The sequence below is a fragment of the Artibeus jamaicensis genome, unplaced genomic scaffold, assembly GCF_021234435.1.
Source record: "Artibeus jamaicensis isolate MK-2021 breed Jamaican fruit bat unplaced genomic scaffold, CSHL_Jam_final contig_466, whole genome shotgun sequence".
Classification (NCBI taxonomy): domain Eukaryota; kingdom Metazoa; phylum Chordata; class Mammalia; order Chiroptera; family Phyllostomidae; genus Artibeus; species Artibeus jamaicensis.
In genome coordinates this window covers 7,971,012-7,997,516 of record NW_026521844.1, presented here as the reverse complement: position 1 = coordinate 7,997,516, position 26,505 = coordinate 7,971,012, and the positions used below count along the sequence as shown (strand labels likewise).

At 34.0% G+C, this 26,505-nt stretch overlaps 1 protein-coding gene across 1 annotated transcript in view; it reads left to right on the top strand.

Annotated features, from left to right (window-relative positions):
• The window catches only part of ROBO2 (roundabout guidance receptor 2), a 598,390-nt gene that overhangs the window by 477,351 nt on the left and 94,534 nt on the right, over nucleotides 1–26,505 (top strand). Inside the window, exons 8-10 of the mRNA XM_053667263.1 lie at nucleotides 8,413–8,537; nucleotides 13,122–13,293; nucleotides 19,414–19,619. Of these exons, the coding sequence (XP_053523238.1) occupies nucleotides 8,413–8,537; nucleotides 13,122–13,293; nucleotides 19,414–19,619 (503 nt within the window). The remainder of the gene's footprint in view (nucleotides 1–8,412; nucleotides 8,538–13,121; nucleotides 13,294–19,413; nucleotides 19,620–26,505) is intronic.

Below are 26,505 nucleotides of genomic sequence, written 5' to 3'. Positions count from 1 at the left end.
TTTATGAAAGCAGTAAACCATTTGGTACATTTCCTTTTTCATTTCAACATTGAAAAAGCAATTATTATTGAAAGAAGGAGATAGATATTATTTATATTATGGAACAAAAATTTTTAGTGTCAGCTAAATACAAAGTTCTGGTTGAAAAAGAAAGCATATCACTCATCTAGAACATTAACTGCTGGGAACCCAACAAGAAAATGGTTAATTTGAAAAGATAGGCAGTTTAGCAATTTGATTATTAATACTCCTTGAACATAGTGACAAATGGATAAAATGTGATTAAACTGGCTTTACAAAAATGATCATTTTAAATCCTATATTCCTAAATTATATTTTCTATTATAAATGCATTGCTTCCTCTGAAATGAATTACATGTTAATGAGGTTCAAATTAAATATTTTATAACATTATGCATTTCCAATATTATTAACAGAAATTCTTGTGAAATGAAATGAAGTATTAAATAGTAAAATTTAATAGAATTAAATGTTGAAGAAACAATCATTTATCAATTAGAAGCCAACCTGTTCTGATTATAAACTGAGTAAACCTTCATCCCTTACTCCAGCTCTATATGGCACTTTAATGAAGTGACTTTTTATCTGTTTCTTGCCAATAGTGAAAGTACTTTTGTAATTTTTTGTAGGACTTTCTAGGCTTGGTTGTTAAACAATGTCTATGGGTTTCTGTATTCTCCCTCTGTGATGATAACTACTCATTTATTGTCTTCTCATCCTAAATCTTCAGTTTTGGGTGGGGAAAATTTTCTAGAGATGGGTATGTCAGAATCAGAAGATTTTTTTCAAACAACATATTTTCTTTGACATCCCTCCACCCAAATTACTACAATAATGAATCATTGTCCCTGCAGGAATGTGTCATATTCTTCCACTTTGATAAGATGAAAAAAACATGGAAAAGTTCCTTTAGATAGAGATTTTTTTTTAATTTCCTATTTCGAGCCATTCATTTATTTAGTGTTCACTGTTTGAGACTTCTCCAGGCCAAATAAGGGCACATTTCATTGCATGATGATAGACAACCCCCCAAAGCAGTAACAGCTTACAACTTGAACTGAGGAAGTAAAACACATAGATGAGGAGGTGAAAATAGAAAAACAAGGCAATGCAAGCAAGGGCAATTACCTTTCAATAGAAAGAACAGAAGAAAAGTACAAGATGAGAGTGTGTTCAGGCTAATCATTGTGGACAAGGTGGATCAAAGGATAATGGATATCAAGATGGGTTAACAGCAAGAACAAGCCAGTACATATGTGAGTGATTGAAGGAGGGTTGGTGGTAGGGATGGCTGGGGTGGGTGGGAGTATTGAGAAAAAAGTGAGGTAATAGATGTTTAACTAGATTTACTGTGATGATCATCTTGTAATATATACCAATATCTAATCATTATTTGTATACCTGAAACTAATATAATATGTTAATTATACCTCAATAAAATAAATAAATGATAAGCCTGTTCCAACCTCAGAATAAATAAATAAATAGGCAGATAGATAGATAGATAGATAGATAGATAGATAGATAGATAGATAGATAAGATTAGATAGATAAAAGTAAACTGCCCTACTAAAAGGCTGGAGTTAGTTTGGGGACAAGTGAGTACCAGGATGGTAAAATCTTGGGCCAGTTGATGGAAGCCAAAATGCTACACTGAGGAGAATCATTTGCAAGCACTGCAAGGTCACACAATAGAAAAAGCGCTGTTGGCTTTTTAATTTTTTCTTACTTTTATCCTCACCCAAGGACATATACATTTTAGAGAAAAGGAAAGGGAGGGTGAGGGACAGGGAGAGAAACATCGGTATGGGAGAGAAATATTTATTGGTTGCCCCTAGTACGTGCCCCAACCAGGGATGGAACCTGTAACCTAAGTATGTGTCCTGACCAGAATGGCACTTACATCCTCAGTCTAAGAGATAACATTCCAACCAACTAAGCCACACTGGCCAGGAAAGGACTATCAGCTTTTGAATAAAAAGTGACTTGTAATAAGTATACTTAAGGAAGGTTGTACTTACAGGTAGCACAGAAAGTGCAAAATCATAAGGTTTTATGCTATTTTAATAATAAAATCAATTATTCAGAAAAATATAATGTTATATAGTTTTAACAATATCATGCCATATTGAAAATCTTATCATATAATTTTACCCTTCCTTTTGGAATGAGGCACAACAAATTCTCAGTCAGATTATGGCTTGAAATGAACAAAGTTAATGTAGCAACTCAGTGTTTAAGACCTCCAACTATGGCATCAGATGGACCTGAAATCAAACTCATCTTCCAACCTATTGCTTCAATCTCTAAAAACACCGTGTACTCTCTTTACAATAGAATGGTAGTAGTTAAGACATGAGGCTCTTGGCTCTTTTCCTGACTGGGTATTTTGGCTGGTTAGAGCATTGTCCTGATATGCCAAGGTTGCAGGTTTGATCCACGAGCAGGGCACATACAAGAAACAACCATGGTAGGTAGAAAATAGTTAGGGGGGAGGACAAGAATAGTATGGGAAATATAGAATCTAAAGAACTTGAGACACGAGGTCATAAACTAAAGGGGGGAATGGTGGGGGGGGGTGTGCAGGGTGGAGGGGAATGAATGGGGGAAATAGAACAAATGTAATGGCATAATTAATAAAATATATTAAAAAAAGAAAAGAAAAAAAAAGTATAGCCTTGCCCTGGCTGGTGTAGCTCAGTGGATTGAGCGCAAGCCTGCGAACCAAAGGATTGTGCTTCAATTCCCAGTCACGGCACATACTTGGATTGTAGGCCAGTTCCTAGCAGGGGACACAAGAGGCAACCATACATTGATATTTCTCTCACTCTCTTCTTCCCTTCCCCTCTAAAGATAAATAAATAAAATCTTAAAAAAACAACAACCAATGAGTGCATAAATAAGCGGACCAACACACTGATCTCTCTCCATCTCTCTCTCTTCCCCCACTTCATCAATAAGTAAAAAATTTCAAAAAAAAGACATAGGGCACTTTGAATATGAAATAACGTCTGGGGATGTTTTAACACATTTTCTGGTACTTAATAAACACTCGATTAATATTGTTGCATTAAGCAGTTTGTGACTCAGGAAATCTTACACACACACAATGATAGAAGTGTATACTTTCTAATTATTCTTATAAAATTATATAATTGTAATTATATCAGAATTTAGCAGGCAAAAATATGAAATAGCACAAGGAGTCATTTTCTACTTGAGTTTAAGATGCAAATTTAAAAATGTTTATTACAGAATAAGAAACTATTTGCTCAGGCACAGAATTATAGCCAAAAAAAGAGCCGTTGAGTGTTCCTGTAACCACCGTCACACATTAATGTATGCAACTGAGCATGACTGTCTCCATGTTCATGCCTGCCATTGAAAGTCATATTTTCCCATAAAGAACAACTCTGAACATGATGTGATTAACCTTTAGGGTCCCCCATCGCTCTCATCTCCAAGCCCACCTCATGCTTGGCCTATGCTTTCTACTCCTGTTCAGCCAAACTGATTTCCATATCACCCACTCCCTCTCACCAGGGGTCATTAGCATAACAGAGCTGTAGCGTGACTTTGATTGAAGCCAGCTTAGGCGGAATGCAGTATCAAAGCATAATTTAGCAGAAATCAAATCTAATTTACTGCATATTGTATTTACATTCTCAAAATCCATTTCAAGGAAACAGTGCCAGACCTCTGATCTTCCCTGACCTTTTTACATTTGGGTCTACTTCTCTGGAAATGGCACAGCATACTTTTTTATAGAGCCATTGTTCCTGAGTTGTGGTGACTGTACCCAGAATTGTGCCATTCTCTTTTCTTCACCTCGTTTCTTGTTCCACCTGCAGCAATAAGAGATAATCCCTTAACAGATTAAGCCAGTAGGTTATTACATCATAGTTATAAAATATTCATCTAATGTTTTGGGATTTTAGAGAGGATGTAAACATGCATTTTATAGTCTTTTGTGTAAGAAATACATAAGAGAATTGCAATTTCTATAACTATCCTAAACTTCTGGAGTTTATAACTGAACCTTTTCAACTCACATTGGGTTAAATGTGTGTTTTGAATTGTCATCTTGAGGACCTAATTGTGTTTCCTTATATTTAATGAGAGCCATCACAAAAAATCTATTTCATGTATAGCAAACTCTGTGCCACTGAGCTGTGTTGATAAATGCCACCTCTTTGCCTGTTCCCTCCCAGTGGTGCCATCAGCCACGTACTGTCTTTCAAACCATGTTTGCTGCCATCTAGTAGAAATACTGGAACTGTGAAGTGTTATCAGAGGAATTATTAATGCAGTTTTCATTTTGTAACCTCAAAACTAAATTCCTTCAGCTGATATTTCTTCACAGAAGATTGTAATATAGATTTTCAGCAGAGAGAGTCTACAGAAGTAAAAGTGATTGTTGCGATTTGTTTTCTTGGTCCTACTTCAGATAACAATAGAAAAGAATGAACATTTTCAGAGATTAAATACTCTTCAAGTATTTTTCTTTGTTAAATGCTTTGATATCCTAATTTTTAATTTAAAAATATGATAGTATCATTCCGGTTCCAAAGAGGTGGTTGTGGCTTCAGTTCTGTTAACAAGGGACTATTTGCAGTACATTCTACTGCAGTAGAAATGCAGTATACTTATAACACCTTGGAATGAAAGTGCAATATAATAAAAATTACGTGAAAGGATATTTCATAGCATGAATAACACTACTGCTGATAACAGTTTGTTAGAGGTCTATAAAAATTTAATATTGGGTAAAAGCTCAAAAATTATAATAATTTTCTGGTGTTTTTAGATTATGTCATTAGTAGTAAACATTGCATTTTTATATTGCAGAATTTCCTTGCCCTTTAAGAATTCTGATGAGATGTTCTCTTTAGGTGCAACTATGAATAGCAATTCTCAACTAAATTTTTTGCCCTGCCTTGCTAAGGTTTTCTAAACTTTTCTCTTTTAAATTGCATTTTTTCTAAAACACAAATCTTATTATATCTTTCTTGTCTAAACATTTTGAATAGATCTCCACATTTTTCAGGGCAAAATTTAAGGTCTTTTAACATACTTAAATTATTTGTCCCTACCTATATCACTTCTGCGTCCATGATTTTATTCTTAAAAGTCATTCACACTCCCCTAACATACCCAGTTCCACAGGCCCATATCTATTGCTCTCTTTCCCAGATGACTTTCTTCCTATTCCTCTAGTTATCAACTCGTGCATCAAAACACAACTCAAGTATGGCCATCTCTCGACATCTTTCCTCTTCTTTCCTCATCACCTGGTGTGGTTTGCTGCTTTTCTATGACTTCTTCCCCAATACCCTTTGCTGTCTATTATTATACAAATCATACTCTATAGTATTCTATGTTATTTGTTTACTTAGTTACTTAGAAGTCTCTGCCATGAACCAGAAAAACTTTTTTTTAAATTTGGCTTTCCATCCTTTGTATCAATCAGAATGTCTCATAATTAAAGTTAATTAATACATTTTGAATGAGTAGATGGACGGATCATATACTTTAAGCAAAGTAGATGCACAGATGTGGTCATTTGTCAATTCAAATTTTTGGGCCTGTGTTTTAACAGTGGTGTTGAAATTGTGGGTTCTGGATTCCAAAAGCATTTTGCAAAATCACTCATCTAACCATAGAGGTTTTGAAAATTTGAAAAATCAAATTCAAGGAAGGCTATCAATATATTCAAAGTACAGATGGTAATTTTACTACAATAGATGCAGAGTAAGCATAATATCTTTAAAACTATAAAGTGTTTGCATTATTTTCATTTGCTGTTTCATCTGATGATTTCAAGAATGTGTGTGCTCTGTTATTACATTTTAAAGATTAAATACACAAGGACTTCATAGCTCATATGGACTCAAAGTTTTTACTAGTTCGTTATATGAGGAAATTTAAATTGTTTTGTTCCAAATAGTACAAATGAGTGAATAAGCTGATATGTGACTTTTACCAAAAACTATCAACTGATTTTTGACTTAACTAACTTTTTAGTTTTTATAATGAGATAGAATCTAAGTTACTCCATACTTTTTTGCTTCATTAATGTCCATATTGGCACTAACATTTTCTTTCATGAAATTACTAACAAGTAAAAAACTATACATTGAATTTTAACTTTTTCTTAATAGATACAATTTGCCTTGGATATTATTGATGGTAAAAACCAATCTTAATTTTTTTAATATAAATATCTGGTGGTTTCATACCTTTCCTGAAAAAATGAACAGTGTAGTTTTAAAAGTTGTTCTTGAAATTGTTTTTTTAAACATTGATTTAAACTATCATTCTTATCAGAAAACATGTAACAAAATAATCAATGTACCTGCTGATTCAGTGGAATTGTGTAGTAATAACAAGAAGATTGTGCAAAGCAAGAATTCTCCTAAAATGCAAGGCAACATAAACCATATGCTGCTCATATAGATCCATAAATCTGAGTTCTTCATTCGGTTAAACTGAGTCCTCTGTTATCTGTAGCTATAGTAGAAATTTTTACTTAGTAGATTTCTGACTTCTCTCCCTGGGGTAGGCGTTGAATGTTTTGAATTAGGGGGCCGTATAATGGAACACCAAAAAAATAAGTCACCACGAATCTCAGTGACTTTTTTAAAAATGCTGCTGCTGTTTCTACTGTATCCTTCATGTAAGAATGAGTAATTGGCTGTACATTCGAGGCCACCCTACGTTTACTCCGTTCTTGGACCTGCACTATTTACTCTGAAGAACTGAAAGGATTTGGGGTAAAGGCCTTTCCTGAATGAATGTCACTTACTGTTATACCTTTTCAGAGTTCAAATTTTGGGATTCTTGCCATGTCTAGCAGGTTCTAAAAATTAGATTTGATTTAAAAATTTTTTCTTGGCCTTAAGTTTTCAAGCATGAGCCATTGGTTAAAGTGGAAACAGATGATTAGAAAAGCCATGGAGTAAACATACTGTTTTTTTTTCTTCAATGGGAGTGGTTTTGTATGAGGAAGATGGCCTTGTGAGAACTTCCGGTTTTACTGTCTTCTTTACAACTAACCCCCAGCTTAAACCTGAACTTTCCTGGGGTTTTTACCACCCCACCCCCAACTGCCTATCTTCTTTTCTATTGAAGTTAACTTGTGAAGAGCTCTCAGTATCTTTTTCTCCCCCATTTCACTAGCCTTCCAGCCAGACTTCTTACCCTGTTGACAAATGCATCCCCCTCACAAGCTTTACTACATTCATTAAAGAGCTGAAGCTTCCAAAAAATTTTCTTTGCATTTATTACTCCTCAATTTAGAAAGAGTCTGAAGTTAGTGTGGCTTCTCAGGACAATTGTAGACTAGCCCTACTTCTGCTATATTACACACTGTGTACCAGATGTGTCTTTGCTTCTTGTACCTGGCTCAGTGATCTCCACTTATCTAAATGCCACCATTTCCTCCCAATCCCCATAATGTTTACTTCTGCACAAAGTTTTTCTCAGCTGCCAGAACACAGGGATTTCCCTCCCTCCAGAAGTCCCATCACATTTGTTATGTGTTCTGTAACTGAAATTCTCCTCTGCTCTTCTCTCAGAGCACCTCTGTTATAGAAGTTACCACGTTTTAGATGCTGTTTCAGGTTGGCTGTCATTGTTAACATCATTATCATGTATTGTATTTTACATTCAACTATGAGTTCCCTGATAGCTGCATGGCCAATGCTTTTTCTCTGTGTACGTCTTTGTGCCTAGAAGGGGAATATAGTACTTCCCTCACTGATGCTTATTTATCTAAATGAAATGAAACAAAGTAAGCAAAATCAACTATTTTCATACATTTATTTATAATATTATTTATCTGTGTATGTAATCCTCTTCCCACCAATTCTTCAATGTCTTCAACACTTCAGTTCTGGAATATAAGCACTTTGAGAATAGAGATTATATTATATGCTTTGGGTACTCCTGTATCTAGTACCATGCCTTACAAATATTACAAAACTAAATATTATTTTCAGTAGATTGATTCCATAGAAAGGAGATGTTTCAGTAATGGAGTGATTCTTTTCTATCTTGATCTATCCAAAACACAAAACTAAATTGGGAAATAATACTTTTCCTTAAAAACACTAGAATATCATAAAAATCTTTTTTTCTATGCAGCCTTATGGCCTATGAGATTATAATGTACACCATTTCCAATTATGTCATTTAGTAAGTTTATGTCTTTCCTGTGACAGAGTGCTCTTTTCCTCTCCCTAATTTTCTGAGAAATGCTTAAAAATAAGTCAAATGGTGGTGCCTCTGTGTGGCACTGAGCAATCCACCTAGTACCAGACTCTCCCTGTGATTATCTTTTACTCCATCCACAGTTTATATTTACACACTTTCTTTCCTTTTAAATTATAGCTCCTCCACAGTTTGTGGTTAGGCCAAGAGATCAGATTGTTGCACAAGGTCGAACAGTGACATTTCCCTGTGAAACTAAAGGAAACCCACAGCCAGCGGTTTTTTGGCAAAAAGAAGGCAGCCAGGTGAGTATAAGCTCGACCGCTTCTCCGAACTCCCCCTCCCATCTCCAGTGATCCTCCAAGTTCACCTTGCCTTTCCTGTTTCAGTGTGGATTTACTTGACTTCTAAAACAGAAACCATTCATTCTAAAATAAGTGGGAATTAGATGTTCTAATAGAACATTCTTTATTTTCCAGTATTAATTTTCTAAAATTCTGTATCTTATATAGAATAGATACAGTTCAGAGAAACTAAATTGTCTTTAAAATTCTAACCAAAACTGTACCTATTTAAAATTTCTGAGGAGAAAGTAATATTGTTTTCTATCACTGAGCTACCTTGGTTTGATTAGACAACGTAAGCATTTAGAACATCATGTTTATATATATATTTCCATTATTAAATGGCTAAGAAACCAATTTTAATTACCTTTCATAGGTAGGTAGCATAAATAAGGTTTTTCATCATTAAATTAAGCATTCTTCTGTTTAAGACTAGGAGAAATATTTTGTTCCATCATTGCTTCTGGATTCCTTCACAGTGTGGTTGGACAGAGAATAACACATTACACACCAGAAACAAGCAACACTTGTTTGGTCTTTGCTGGGCACTGGCAGGTCCTCTCTGGACAGAAGTTCTCAGATTCTGTGCTAAACTCAATTGGATATGCAACTTTTCTCATTTAAGACTTGGTCCAAACACTGACAGCTACTTAGCCTCTTGGTTCTGAGGTTATGTTTAGAATTTCCAGCTTAAACTAGATCAGAAATTACGTTCTTTGTCTAAGAGTTTATCTGTGCATTCCTGAGGCACCTAGACATACTTTTTCTAGACATTCCAGAGTCACCACCAAGGAGGCATATAGTTCTAACGAAGAAACCTACCAGTGCTCCTCAGCACCTTCTATTGTGTTTCCAAGTTCTGGAAGATTAAGGGAAACCATGATTAAAAGTTTCAGAAGAAGTAAAAACTTTGCCAGGAAATGAAGAAATATTTGAGGCTTCATTAAGAGAACCTGTTGATCAGAACTCAGATAGGATCACCTGGGTAAAGAGGTACCAGAAAGTCCCCCTCAGACGTCTTATTTTATTGTTTTGGATCCCTACATATTCTTGCACTACCCAAGCAAGCAGTTGAATCAGCTTAATACGAATGGGTGCAGTGTCTGTCTGCCCTTCCTGAATGAACCTTGTTGAAGTCACTCCCCCTGAAGTGAGTGGGATGTAAAGACAGTAATAAGACAATAAAGTTCTGACTGCTGCCTTACCCCACCCACATCAGAATCATTTGAAGCCTTAATTTCCATTTTCTTAAAATCAGTTTGTAACTATACAATTGGTATCTACTCACAAAATCCCTTGGTTCTTCACATAAAAATTACTCTTGGGTGAAAATATCACAAACTGTAGAGTGTAAGGAGATATGACCTATTACAACACACACCCTGAAAAAGGAAAGAATTCTAAATCCATCAACCCCTCACTATTATATAATCTTTGTAGTGCTATTTGGCTTTACTGAAAATTAATTTTCTTAATCTAAAATAGGAGGATAATATATTTTACTTCATATAAGTTATGAAGATGTCATGATTAAGTTGAATGTAAAAGTGCATTACACATTATGAAGATCAACAAAGTGTCATTTCTAACATCAAGGTAGAAATAGAAAAATGCAGAACGCACTGGCTCTCTCCTGTGTTCAGGCTGAAGTGGCAAGTTCATGCTTCTGCTCAAGTTAAGGCTGTGAAGGTCTAACTTCTCTCTCTGTCTGGACACTATTGTCCAGGATCAAGGACAGGCTCAGCACCACTCTGGTCACCTCTACTCCCAGTGCCTGTGGTGGCAGGGACCAGTGACCCCCAGAGAGCCCTGGTAACTCTTCAAAATTCTTCCTCCTACCTGTAACTCCCTTCCTCCATCTCAAGGGGAGCTACAGGGATGTAGAATTACCCCCACAAGCTGCTTATAGTAAATTACAGTGATGTAAATATATTATTAACATCATGTAAAGACATTTGATTGTTGCAAATGCACACTTTAATTCTGTGTATCAAAATCAGATCCCACTAAAGCATCTATAATTATATAGATACAGCTTATATCATGTGTGAACCATGTGCCCTAAAACAGTTCCAGGTTTGTATAAGATATTGTATAAAATGTGCTTTGGTCCCATGGCCAAGTAAACATGATATTTAAATATGCTGCACTGTGTGTTAATGGTGTTTAAAGAAATAATGCTCAAACAATCTCATAGTACTTCTTTTTCTGTTATTGACAAAGTGTTATGTAATTCCGGAGATAGTAATCTCTGGACAAATGTTTCCAGTTAGATAATTTGATTTGATTTTTATCTTAGGTCTGCTCTCTTTTCTTCACCTGTCTTCCTCACATCAGGAAGAGGAGAGAGACAAAGGCAGAGACAGGGAGGCTGTGAATGGAAACCAAAGAGAAGTGCTTGAGCAAATTGTAAATTTTCAAATTATGAATTGGGGTATCAGGAAAAGTCAATCGGTCTTTCTCTAGTACCAATTTTTACAGTGATCTATGAGTATCAGTAGGGAGAGTTAAGAGCCTAGACTTAATGGTCCATATTCCTCAATATGTGGTGATAATGCCAATTAGCACTAATAGGATGCCCAGGCACTGCAAAGCAAGAAGAGCTCTGTAAAAGTCCTGGGCTTTGCTTGTAATCCATTTTCTTTTACCTAAGTCATAGAAGCAGGGAATAAAACATGTTGGGTTCACCTCAATCATATGCCATTTTTCATGTCGATGAATCATTTTGAAGGTGGACTAATATTACATTGTAGAGGAAGAGGTCCCAGAGAGAATTAAACCTATCTGATGTATTAGTGCTATGTAAATTAGTATTCTAATGGCTAATTGTAAGAAAGTGCACACTTTGAGTTATTGTATCATTTTCAAGTGCCTTTAAAATTTAGACCCTTCTCTTTCAGATGGTTTATTTCAGTAATACATTTGGATTCTGTAGGAAAATTAACTTGTTCTCAAATTATCTTTCATATGCATGAAAATGCCTAGCCTTATAATATACATTTTATTACAGGGCAATAGCACTTTGAAATTACATTCCAGAAATGCTAGCAAACATCACTTCTTTTAGAAAGGGTTTAACAACATGGTAATGTTTATGTAAAGTGGGCTTATAGTGTCACACTTGAATCTAATAAAGTGGACATTCATCATGTTGCAATAAAGAGAAGAGCTTCTAATTAAAGTAGGACATCATTCTCAGGATTAAAGTCATTTAGTGTAATTGAAAAGTGTTAATACCCTATTTTATCCTCTTCCATTGGTATTACTTCAAGGGTAAAAAACATTTTAAGGTGAAAATGTATCTTATGCTTTAATTGAATGTTATTACCTCCTGATTGTAACTTATTGAAATTGTTTAATTACAAACCTGGAAAGTAAATTAGTATATTGAGAAACAGATCACAGAAGGTTATAATATTCTGCTTGGTAAATAAGTGTAACATAAAAATTGATACATCCTTATTTATGATCTAACTTGGAAATATATCTCAATGATTTATTACAGCCAAATGTATTTCTTAATTGAATAACAGTAAGCAACATAGGTCATGGAAGTTAATATTACTGCTCTCATAAAATTTTTTTAATGGTGATTAGGCTGCTTATATTTAATATAAGATATACAGTACACTAACTTTTCAAAGAAAGTACAGCTGGGTAATTCTTTAAGATTGCATACATACTTCAGAAATATTCTTCATCTTCTTTTTATTTTCAGTGATTTCCTTAATCACTGAATCTGGCTTGGTCTGCAGCATTCATTCCTTGTTCATATGGAAGGATTTACAATCTTCAGAAACCTTATGGCAGAAGCAGATCTGGTTCTTTGTCGGTCTCCGTCACACCTTTTTTGGGAACACCTTTAAAAGAAAGTCTGCCCTGGCTGGTGTAGCTCAGTGGATTGAGCATGGGCCTGTGAACCAAAAGATCACAGTTCGATTCCCAGTCAGGGCATATGCCTGGGTTGCAAGCCAGTTCCTGGCAGGGGACACATGAGAAGCAACCATACATTGATATTTCTCTCCCTCTCTCCTTCCCTTCTAAAGATAAATAAATTAAATTAAAAAAAGAAAGTCTGTTAATTACATCAAGTATTAAAAGTGATCAGCAGAAGGCATATTTTGCATTCTTTAGTCCACAGTCTATAAAATATATAATGTTACATTCCAGATTCTCACAGTGTCTGAGTTGAGTTGGATAAGCATTATTCACCTATTTTACAGATGGCCTAACTATGTTTCAAAGATACTAAGTAATCAGTGGAAATTCAGGGAAAGGATAAATGGTGAAGATCCTTATTTTAGATGATTGTTCCTTCAACTAGTTCATGCTAATTTCTTAGAACATGTTGTTATTACCTCATTTGGGAAGTTTCTCAGTGCAACACACTATGTGGAATTAAATCATTTAAACATTCTGTTTTTCTTTAAATCTATGTATTTTCTGATTCCAACTACATTTTGCACAATTGCAGTCGCTGTTGTTAATATAATTTTCTTTCCAAGAGGGGAGAGAATACTGATGAGATTTCATCTGCTTCCACAGAACCTGCTTTTCCCAAACCAACCCCAGCAGCCCAACAGTAGATGCTCCGTGTCGCCCACCGGAGACCTCACAATCACCAACGTTCAGCGTTCAGACGCGGGCTACTATATCTGCCAGGCCCTAACGGTGGCAGGAAGCATCTTAGCAAAAGCTCAGCTGGAAGTTACTGATGGTGCAGTATTATTAGATTTGTCTTATGGAAATTATGGTTTCTATTTCAAGATCCATATTGACCATGTTAAATTTTCTGATTTGTTGTTCAACTTATTTTAATTAATTCTTATCTCCTTAGTTTGAATCTAGGTAAAATAATTTTTTATAGTTTTTAGTTCTCCATGATTTAATACCATTTATTTTCCCAAAGAATATCGAAAACAATCTATTTATGCTCAAAAACATAATGACCTGAAATTTTAAAGAAATGACATTATACTCACATTGTATAGACACTTTATCTGTATATTTAATTAGTCTTATGAAGACATCATTGCTTTTAATAGATACTAATAACTTAATTTTACTAGAGGAGAAAGATGGCATCTTTAATATTATCGGAAATGAAGATGAGCTTTTAGTTAGCTATGACATCCCATGACTGACTTTTTAATTCACTATGTTAAATTAGTTAAGCACCTTCCAGACTACCTCTGGGTGCTAAAATTATTATTACTTTTGCACATATTTACTCTGAATCTTAACTGAAGCACCTATATTCATAGTGAAAGTGGGAAAAGATGTAAGGCTCTTCATGGTCTGATTCTTTTCCCAAGGGCTTGTCTCAAATGGCAGGTAGCAAAATATAAATAATTTGTTAACCTCTGAACATGAATTTAAGCCCTATTGTTTGATGTTTTAAATTATTTTTTCCTGCTTTCCTGCATTTTTGAGGTTTGTGGGGTTTTTTTCCCTTGCACTGCGAATCTGAGATCCAAGAGCTTTGGTCTTTGACCTCTCTGCTTCTCTTCTTTTTGTGCTGGTGAAATGTGATGCACTTTCCCACAATTCACATCTAAATGTAGATTAAAAGGTCATTTAATATTAATAAAAAGGCAATATATTTTAATGTTCATGGTATTGCTTGATTCAGCACCATGGCAGGAATGGAACTAAATAGAACAGATAAACATTGGCTGTGGGGACCCTGAGTCGTTAATGGCCGCACCTGCTGATGCTGCAGAGGTTTGCTGCTGTGGAGCCGAACTAAGATTCAAGGAGGGTAGCAGTGCTGACAAGTTCTTCATAGACAAACACCTTTGACCCTTCAAGAAATACCTCTGTATTTCTTTAAAAGAAATAAAATATAATTATAAATCTCTTGTTAAGTTTTTAAGTTTTCTACTCTGAGCAAAATGTCCAGGTATATCTACTTGGAAAATAAGATATCCTGGCCAAAGGCTGAGTTTTAGTCTACACTATTACAAAACAGTCCAAAGAACACTTAAGAACTACTATAATCCAGTGAAAAATCTTAAGACTTTTTACAAAAGACAGACTCTAAAATATTTCTAAATAAAGTTTTGTGAAAAAAGAAAAACAGATTTGTAGAAAACAATAGTGATGAATTAGAAGAGTTGATTTATGATAAAATTAATGTGGTTTATGAAAAAGATGGATGTTCAGAATTATGTCTAATATAGTAGAACAGAAACTTTTGTTTTGAAAATTTATATTATTGATGACATAATCACACCAAACATCAGTTATGCTAGCTTTGTTTCTGAGGTCAAAATTAAGACAGTGATAAACTATTTGAAATTTGATGACTGAGATGTCTCTGGACATTTTGCTACAACTGACTCAAACATTAATTGCTACATTGATTTTTACTTAAGTAAGTGATCACAAAATCGAAATCCTTTTGCAAAAATGTTGAATGAAGGTTGTAGAGTTACTAGTAAAGAAATATAATTTCAAGGCATACACATGTATTGTCATTATAAATAACTCTGTCTCCAAATGCTAATTTGCCGCATTGATGATGACTTCAGCTTCTATTAGTGTTTTGAAGTTTTTAGATTGGTTAACAATGTAAAAATATGTGAGTAATTATTTTTATTTTTAACATTTTTGTGTGCATGATCCAGACAATTTAGAGCCACTTGAAATTCCAGTGCAGAATGAAAGCATATGTCATGTTCTGAGAAACAAGCAAAACATCTCTAAAGCAATGTTTCAGTTGTTACATTTTTGCACTTAGACTCCTTTTTCAGAAATATTTTTAGCTCAAGTGTTCATATAAGATGAGATTGCTAATGGTGATGAAAGGTGCTATTGAGTGATAATTTTACTGATTATAGATTGAGCTAAGGTGCTTCAATATACTCAAGTTTCAAAATATCCCTTTAAAGGGCCTTCTCGTTAATTCACTGGTACTGTTTCTTCTTTTCTTCTACTCGTTTTCTTTAAGAAAATTAGAATACTGTAACAAGAATTCTATGAGTAGAGCCAATAGAATCTAAAATGACTGATGAGAAGAGATGTACTTATATCTTATATTGACAAGAAATGTCACACCATGATCTTATAAGAATGATTTATTGGAGATTTACAATGCATAGTTAGAGAAAACCACGGAGTTGTTGACAGGTCACTGCAAACCCTAAATGTTCATTTAACCATTGACCTTCATGTCATGGAAACTGGTGGTTATCTTTCACCCAGTAACATGCTTGAACTGAAAATTCCTTCTGGCCAGGAGATTTTTAATTACTTTATTGATCAAATTCATTTAAAATAGAATTAGCTACACATTTGTGAAGTAAAATAAAAAGACAGAAAGAGAGAGGGAGGGAAAGTGGGTAAGGGAGGGAGGGAAGGAAGGAAGGAAGGAAGGAAGGAAGGAAGGAAGGAAGGAAGGAAGGAAGGAAGGAAGGAAGGAAGGAAGGACCCAATTAGATATTGTTTGGCTTATCTAATGATTTCAAGAATATAAAAATAAAGTCAGATTATAAGAAGCTATCTGAATTCTATATAGTATATAATTTGAAACAATTATTTAAAATTCACTGAACAGTTTTTACTCTACTACTGTAGACCCTTTTTAAAATTGAATTAAAAAGTTATGTTTTATAAATTACCCTTCTTTTTTTGGCCCATGAAAAAAATAAATTATGTGAAATTTTCATTTGAATATTATTTGTTCAATTATTGTCAGATGTATTATAATTAGTATAGTAGTGCATTTTCACATTCTCTGATGATTACTTTATTCACTTCTAAAAGTGAAGAATTTGATCAAGGAAATCATGAACTAATAGGTCTAATTTCTGCTTATAAAGAATACATGAACAATATTTTACTGTTTTTCTTAGGTTTTTATAAGGTTTTCTACATACATACACACACACATTTTAATGCATATTTCAATGTAGTAGGTTTAGGTTGATTGAAAGTCCATTACATCTTTCCAGGCAAGGGACCTATATAGTAACTTCTGGTTTAAATTAAAATTAGTTGGCTTTCTCATAGTAGACTCTAAAAGGGTGCTTAATTTATTGCTTTTTTCTCTAAACTGTAAACCCTAGTAATAAAGATGATGCATATAGGTTGACAAGTAATCATATAAACTGGCATTTATAGAAGCCAGTACATAAAAAAATGAAAGCATTGATAAGCAATATGACTGATTATGAACAGTGTCTACAACATGAGCTTTTTGACAAAGACTATTTCTTTTCACAGTTGCTTAGCAAAAACTAGATGCCACCATAATTTTCCCCTTACTGTATATATTATATAACATATAATATATGATATATGCATATATAACAATAGTACATATTCTTCAAGTGTCAACTATGTGTATGTGTTTGTATTTCGGAGAAATGACTGATTTTACAGTTGGATCAGGAATTATATAGAATAAGCCGGGAGCATTTTATAGTATCAAAAAGTAAGGAAGTAGCCCAGTCTAGTATGCCTTAGTTGGTCTGAGGTCATCCTGCAGAGCACAGGGTCACCCATTTGATTTCCAGTCTGGGCACATGCCTGGGTTGTGGGTTGGGTCCCAGTCAGGGTGCATATGAGAGAGGTGGCCAATTGATGTTTCTCTCTCACATCGATGTTTCTCTCCCTTTCTTTCCCCCTTCCTTCCCCTTTATGTAATAATAAATAAATAAAATATATTTTTAAGTAAGGAAGTGCCAAATAGCCCCACACCTTTCAGAGGTTGTAGGGTGGATATGAAAGGAGCAATGAAGCCAAATGAATGAAAGCACCCAATGGCCAATGTAGAAATTTGAGCAGCAAAACAAATAAAGTAATATTGAATTATAGCTCAAAATATAAAATAAATATGCAGGAGTCCATATTGACAGAAAAGATGATTGAATAATCAATAAATGGAGAAGAAATAAATCTGTGCACAAGATTCCGTATGTTTTTTGCAAATACTCTACCCTTATTGAAGTGGAACGTAACTCCCCACTCTTTAGTGTGGATTCCTCCCTAAGGGTGCAGTTGTGAAAAGTGGGAAAGGTAACTTTACAGCGGAGAAACCTGACAAACACACCTCAGCCAGATGATCACAGTTAATGTCAACAGTGATGTCATTTTTCTAATTTTTAAAAATTTTCCCCTTACCCATCTCTCCCACATCTACCACACCCCCCAACCTCTGGAAATTACCAATGTGTTCTCTGTATCTATGATCGTTTTTGTTTGTTTTTATTACTAAATTCAGATATAATTTTTAAAAATAGATATTTAGATTTTTCGTTTTTTTAATTTAATTATTTTACTGATTTATATTTTTATTTATACACAGACACACACAGAGTTGACCCTTCAGTAATGTGGGGGTTAGGGGAACTGATGTTCTTCACAACTGAAAATCCATATATAACATTTGACTCCCCAAGATCTTAACAAATAACCTGCTATTGACTAGAAGTCTTACTCATAAAATAAACAGTTGATTAACACATATTTTGCATGTTATATTATTATATACAATATTATTATATAATATTAAATATAATATACTATTATAATTGTATATTATATAATAATATAAATATATTTATATTTATTATTTATTTATATTATATTATAAATATAAATATAATAATAATGAAGTAAGCTACAGAAAATAAAATGCTGTTAAGAAAAATATATATAGCCCTGGCTGGTGTAGCTCAGTGGATTGAGCACGGGTCTGCAAACCACACGATAGCAGTTCTATTCCCAGTCAGGGCACATGCCTTGGTTGCAGGCCAGTTCCCAGCAGGGAACTCACGAGATGCAACCATACATTAATATTTCTCTCCTTCTCTTCCTCTCTAAAGATAAATAAATAAAATCTTTAAAAAAAGAAAAAGAAAAAATATATAAATACATAAAATAAAAAGTGTATTTTGTATAATTAACCAAAACTGTGCTAAAGTTTATAGAAATGTCTCTTAATTTTTAAGATAGCTGTCCTTGGATTTGGACATGTCAGTTTTATTATGAAGTGGTTTTCTGATTAGTTCTAGATAAAAACTTGCTTCCAAATACCCATTTAAATAATAATATAAATTCTGATGTATTTCCTAAAGCATTATGAAAATTTCTAATGGCATAGAAGGTAAAATTTAATAAAAAACACTGAAATAAAATATTTTGAAATTATGGGAAATTCATTCAGCAAACACAGAAATTTATGTATATATGTGAGCACTTTTAAAATCCCAATGTTTGTAATACATAAAGTTTAATTTGATTGCTTATCTTTGCTGAGTCTTAGGGACTAATTAAATAATATCATCCAAATTATATTACTATAATCTAAAGACTACATGTCACAGTTTTAGAAATAAGTTACTTTAAATATTTTAACTTCAACAAAATAGTCTATAAACATATAGCATGCAACTGATTCTCTGAAGGGTGGAATTACATATTATACATATATTTATAATAAAAGCAAAAGTGAAATTGATTTTACTTATGTGTCTTCCACAGGCTTTCTTAAATATACATAGGAGAGATAAAATAGACATTTTATGAATAACTTAGAAATTCTCCATATTTTCATTTAAAATAATTAAGCCTTCCAATAACATTAAGTTCTTCTAAAACGTTAAAGCTTGTGACATCATTATCTTAATTATAAGTAGTTCAAACTAAATTATATATAATAGTATGGCCTCAGTATAGTTTGTACAGATGATAGATATTTGATGGAAATAGAATATTCAGAATAAGTTATAAGTAATATATCTATGATTTGGGAGCATTAACCTTACTTTCAAGATCAAGCTACTGAATCTTATACAAGTTAAAATGGTCTAAAAATATCTTTATCCTTTAGTTTTGACAGACAGACCTCCACCCATAATTCTTCAAGGCCCAGCTAACCAAACACTAGCAGTAGATGGCACAGCATTGCTGAAATGTAAAGCTACTGGTGATCCTCTTCCTGTAATTAGCTGGTTGAAGGAGGGATTCACTTTTCTGGGTAGAGATCCAAGAGCAACTATACATGAACAAGGAACACTGCAGATTAAAAATTTACGGGTAAGTAATATTCAGCTTGTACTTTGTATTTTTATCTCAACATAAGTACTGCCCTAGTGAAAACTGTGTTGTGAACTTAAAATCTTATATCCATGCACAATCACTTTACATTTTATTGTGGGCCATGTTAGTTTTTAATGTAGAAATGATTAATTCAAATTAGAGGTAATATCATTGTCCTTATGTTACTCATAAATTGTATTTTTTATTATTGTTTATCCTGGCACAGTTGTTCCCATTTTTCTGCCTTTGCACCTCCAGCTAGTCCTCCCCCACTTCCACAGTCAATCCCCACACCACTGTCCACACCTATGGGTCATTTATGTATGTTCTTTGACTAACCCTGTTATAGTCTTTCAAATAGTGTCCCCACCACCTTTCTCCCCTATTACCACTGTCAGTCTATCCCATTATTCTGTGCCTCTGGTTCTATTTTGTTCATTAGTTCATTTTGTACATTAGATTCCTCCTATAAGTGATATTATATGGTATTTGTCTTTCACCGTCTGGCTTATTTTCCTTAGCATAATAGTCTCCAGTTCCAAACATGCTGTCACAAAAGGTAGGAATTCCTTCTTTTTTTGCTGCATAGAATTTCTTTGTATAGAGTTACCATGGTTTTTTAATCCATTCATCTACTCATGGGCAAGTAGGCTCTTTCAAATCTTGACTATTGTAAATAGCACTGCTATGAACATGAGTACATAAATTCTTTTAGATTGGTGTTTTGGTACCCCTGGGGTATATTCCCATCAGTGGAATTGCTGGGTCAATAGGTAGTTCCATATTTAATTTTTTGAGGAGATTCCATGCTATTTTCAGTAGTGGCTGCACCAGTCTGTTTTCCCACCAACAGTGCACTTAGGTTCCTTTTTCTCTTCATCTTCACCAGCACTTGTTTGTTGATTTATTAATGATAGTCATTTTGGCAGATGTGAGGTGATATTTCTTTGTGGTATTAATTTCTCCCTCTTGGCTAATGATGTTGAGCAGCTTTTTATATGTCTATGGGCAATCTGTATGCCCTCCATGAAGAAGCAGATCCTTTGACCAATTTTTAATTGGATTATTTGTCTTCCTGGCTTTGAGTCATATTAATTCTTTATATATTTTAGAAATAAGATCTTTTTCTGATGTATCACTGGCAAATATGTCCTCCCATATTTGGTACCCTTTTCATTTTTATGATAGTTTATTTAGCCATACAGGAACTCTTCAATTAGTTGTAGTCCCATTTGTTTTCTTTTTCCCTAGGAGATATATCAGCAAAACTATGCTACATGAGATATCTAAACATTTACTTCCTATGTTTTCCACTAGAATTTTTATGGTATCACAACATATCCATTTTATCCATTTTGAGTTTTTCCAGTGTAAGGTGATGGTCGAGTTTCTTTTTTTTTTTTGGCATGTATCAGTCCAGTTCTTTCAACATCTCATTTATTAAAGACTATATTTACTCCATTGTATACTCATGCCCAGTTTGGCAAATATTAATTGACAATGGAGACATGGAATTATTTCTCAGCTCTCTCTTCTGTTCCATTGATCTATGTGTCTGTTCTTATGCCAGTACCAGACTGTTTTGATTGCAGTGGCCTTGTAGCATAGTTTGATATCAGTTATTGTGATCATTCCAACTTTCTTCTTCTTTCTCAGGGTTGCTGAGGCTGTTCAGGATTGTGTGAGTGCATGTGTGTGTGTGTGTGTGTGTGTGTGTGTGTGTGTTTTGACTCCATATAAATTTTTGGAGTATTTGTTCTGGATCTATGAAATATGCCATCAGTATTTTAATAGAAATTGTGTTGAATATATAGATTGCTTTGGGTAGTATGAAGATTTTAGTTATGTTAATTTTTTAACCCATGAACATGGTATATACTTCCATTTACTTGCATCTTCCTCAATTTCTTTGTTCAGTGTTCTATAGTTTCTTGATTCCAGGTCTTTTACCTTCTTGGTTAAATTTATTTCTAGGTACTTTTGTTGTTGTTGTTATTGTTGCTGTAGTAAATGGGATTTTACTCCTAGTTTCTTTTTCTTATAGTCCATTGATGGTATACAAAAATGCCATCCATTTCTGAATATTGACTTTATATCCTGATACTTCATTGAATTCACTTATTAGATTGAGTAGATTTTGGTGGAGTATATAGGGTTTTCAATATACAATATCAAGACATCTGTAAATAATGACAGTTTTACTTCCTCCTTTTCATTGGATGCCTTTTATTTATTCTTCTTGCTGACTACTATGGCTAGAACTCCCAGCACTATGATCAATAGGAATGGTAAAAGTGGACACACTTGTCTTGTTCCTGATTTTAAGGGAAACACTTTTAGTTTTTGCCCATTGAGTATGATGTTGGCTGTGGGTCTCTCATGTATGGCCTTTATTATGTGGAGGTATATTCCCTCTGATTTCACTTTACTAAGTGTTTTTATCATAAAATAATGTTGGAGATTATAATAACATGATATCATATGATCATGTGATTTTTGTCCTTCATTTTGTTTACGTAATGTGTTATGTTTATTGATTTGAAAATGTATGATCCTTGCATCCCTGGAATGAATCCCACTTGATCCTGGTGTGTGATCTTTTTTATGTATTGCTGGACCCAGTTTGCTAATATTTTGTTGCTAATACATTGTTTACATGTTGAATGTAACAATATTTTGTTGAAATATTTTAACATCTATGTTCATCAGAAATATTGGCCTGTAATTATTCTTTTTTTGTTTCTTTACCTGGTTTTAAAATTAGGATAATACTGGCCTCCTAAAAAGAATTTGGGAGTCTTCTCTCTTCTTGGATTTTTTGGAATAGTTTGAGAACAGTAGGTGTTAGTTCTTCTTTGAATGTTGGGTAAAATTTGCCTGTGAAGCCATTTGGTGCAGGGCTTTTGAGTGTCAGGAGGTTTTGTTTTTTTTTTAATTACTGTTTCAATTTCAATAGTTGTTATCAGTCTATTCAGGTTTTCTGCTTCTTCTTGATTTAGTTTTGGAATATTGTATATGTCTAGAAATTTATCAATTTCACCCAGGTTGTCCAACTTCTTGACATATAATTGTTCATGATAATTTCTTACAATCCATTGTATTTCTGTGGTATCAGTTTTTACTTCTGTTTCATTTCTGGTTTCATTTATTTGGATCTTCTTGTTTTTCAGGATGAGTCTGGTTAAAGGTTTGTCAATTTTGTTTATCTTTTCAAAGAATAATCTCATGGATTCTTTGAATTGTCTTTTTAGTCCCTATGTCATTTAATTCTACTCTGATCTTGATTATTTCCTTTCTTCTGATCACTCTAGGATTCCTCTAGTTTTTTTAGGTATAAGGTTAGGGTTTTTTCTTTGAGATTTTTTTTTATCTGCTTCAGGTAGGCTGTGCTGCTATCAGCTTCCCACTCAGGAGTACCTTTGCTGTGCCCCAAAGGTTTTGGGTAGTTGTGTGTTCATTTTCATTTGATTCCCAATATTTTTTTTAAAAAATGTCTTCCTTGATCTCATTGTAACCCATTATTTAATAACATGTTATTCAACCTCCATGTATTTGAATGTTTTTGAGTTTTTTTCTTGAGTTTGGTTTCTAGTTTCAAGCCATTGTGATCAAGGAAGATGCTTGATATGAGTTCAGTATTCTTGAATTTGTTAAGGCTTGTTTTGTTTCCTACCATGTGGTCTATCACTGAAAGTGATTCATGTGTGTTTGAGAGGAGTGTATATTTTGCTTCTTTGGATTGAAATGTTCTGTAAATATCAATTAAATCCATTTTATCTAGTGTTGTTCAATGCCTCAATATCCTTGTTGATTCTTTGTTTGGAAGTTCTATCCATTGTTGACAGTGGGGTGTTAAAATTCCCTCCAATGACTGTATTGATGTTGATCTCTTAAAGTCCTTCAAGATTTTTAAAATATATTTAGGTGCTCCTGTGTTGGGTGTGTATATGTTAATAAGAGTTATATCCTCTTGTTGTACTCCTCCCTTAAGTATTATGTGGTGACCTTCTTTGTTTCTTGCTATGGCCTTTATTTTAAAGTCTATTTTGTCTAATACTGATATTGGTACTTCAGCATTTTTGTTGTTGTTGTTGTTTTGTTTTGTTCTCATGTCTGTTTGCTTGGAATATTTTTTCTATTCCCTCACTTACATCCTGTGTAGATCTTTTGTTCTGAAATGTATCTCTTGTAGACAGGATATATGTGGATTGTGTTTTCTAATCCATTCTGCTATCCTATATTTTATGATTGATGATTTGATCCATATACATTTAAGGTTATTATTGATAGGTACTTATTTATTGCCATTTTCCTTTGTACCTGTGTTCTTCTCTCTCTATTTTTTCTTCTTAAAGTGGTCCCTTTAGCATTTCTTACAGCCCTGGCTTGGTGGAGATATACTCTTATAGCCTTTGGTGGAGGAGACTGAGAAGCTCTTTATTTCACCTTCTATTTTAAATGAAAGCTTTACCTAATGATGTAATTTTGGTTCCAGCTCCTTGTTTTTCATTACTTGGAATATTTTGGGCCAGTCTTTTCTGGCTTGTATTGTTTCTGTTGAGAAATCAGCTGACACCTTTATCAGAGCTTCTTTGTATATTATTAGCTGTTTCTCCCTTGTTGCCTTTAAGATTCTCTCTTTGTCTTTAAAGAAAATTTTAACAGACTTAGAAACTTTTTTACTTTTTCATCCCAACCTATATGTATGTAATCAGTAAAACTAAAAATATTAAACACATAAAGTTAATTATAGTAGTACAATATTAAAATAATTTTAAAGTGACTAATGCTTCTGATTTACTCTCATTACAAAGGAAATTTGTAAAGAAATGTGGATAAACGGATTTGTCCAAATAGTTATGTGGAAAAAAATGAAAATGAAACTGAATACACAGGAAGCAGGTTTAGCTAGTTGGTAGGAAAATCTTAGAGTTTAGGTCAAGTTGCTGTGGAATTTAAATGTAAACCTGTGGACAAGAACAGACTTGCTTGTCTTTCAACAAAGGATGATGTGATAAAAAAATGACTATTTCTGCCAACTTAAACAAGTTAAACCTGCTTCAGGAACTACACAATCAAAATAAATGTGTACTTCTGAGTATTGTATTAGCTATCTACATATGCGTAACAAATTGGCAAAGACTTAAAGACTTAAAGCAGCACCACTTATTATCTCACCATGTCTGTGGGTGAGAAGCCTCAGCATGATGTAGGTGGGTCTTCTGCTTCAGGGCCACAAAGTCTACAGTCAGGTGTCAGGGTTGTGGTCTTGTCTGAAGGTTTACTGAAGACAGATTTGATTCCAAGCAACATGACTATAGCAGCACTCAGTTCCTTGTGACTAGTGACTTCCGCTTCTTGCTTACTGATAGCTGTGGCTGCCTTTAGTTCCTTGATATACAGATATTCCCAGGATGACTGTTTTCTTCTTTAAAGTCAACAAATAGAGAGTCTCCTAACAATTGAAGCATTGCAGTTCTATGCAACATAATTACAAATATGACATCCTGTCACCCTTGCCCTATGCTGTTAGCCAGATGTAAGTCAACAGGCCCACCACACTCAATGTGAGCGATTACACAAGGTGTGAATACCAAGAGGATATTTCATGGGGGCCTCCTGCCCTCCAAAAGTATATTCAAGTCATTCAACCCAAATATAGAGAAATTCCCTCCATTCAAAAAGCTCTATTCTAATGCTACAGAGTATATATGTTAATCATCAGATTGGGAATGAGAGCCTGAAGAAAAATGGACTGAAAATGATTCAGTGGAAGAATTAGTAAAATCTGGTCTCTAGAAAGAAATTGGGAACCAAAATGAAGAAAAAATAAAACAAAATTTAAGCCTCAAAAAAAAGTGTTGAAATTTCCCTTTTAAAATGATCACAATGCTCTTCTCTTACAATTTAAATGTATTTGCATTCACACACTTATTTTGTTTTTATCCTTGTAATATACAGATACAATCATGAAAATAATTACTCAATTTTCACATTGTGTGCATGCACACACAGAAACACAAATCTTTAATATATCAATATAATTAATATATAACTTTTTCATTTTGTGGCACAGACATTAATTACTGCTCTAAGTAAAAAATATAATTTAAAATTCAGTTAAAAGAAAAATAAATGAATACAGATTTTAGCCTGTCTTTTTATTGATTTTAAATTAATTATTAACCTTCTATGAACAAAATGGGAATTATTAAAAAATTGATGCCAACTCCCCCTGAGTAAACACTTTAACCTCTCTCTCTGGGCTAAAGGCAGACTTGGGCCATGGAGGTTAATGCGATTTCACTGTACTGCTGAATTAGAGGTTGTGCTTGAATAGTCAGAATCCCCAGTAATGTTTGAAAGAAGCAATTAAAGGTGGGTGCTTGATGATGTCAAACAAACTTGGAGCCCTCTGACAGCTTTCTTAATAGTCTGTCTGAGATGCAAGCTCCTGGGGGCTTGTGTGCAGCCAACAGCACAAGGAAAATAGCTGGTGATGGAGGGCGACAGCACCTGAATCTCTTTTTAAAGAACTTGGTTAAGGATACAAGGAGAAGGATGGAAAAGATATGAAGCACTTGTGCTCAAAAAAAGACATTATTTAAAACTGAAGGAATAAAATGTGGTGATAATATAGGAGTGACTTTTAACTCCTTATATCTAGGAGTTATATAGGAGTTAATGATATCTAGGCTTTTGCTAGAACTTTTGTGAAACTCAAAAATGGATCTTGTTCGCCCTTACTGGTATGACTCAGTGGGCTGGGTGTCATCTCGCAAACCAGAAGGTCACTGGTTTGATGCCCATTCAGGGCACATGGCTGGGCTGTGAGCCAGTTCCCCAGTTGGGAGTATGTTATAGACAACAGATCAATGTGTTT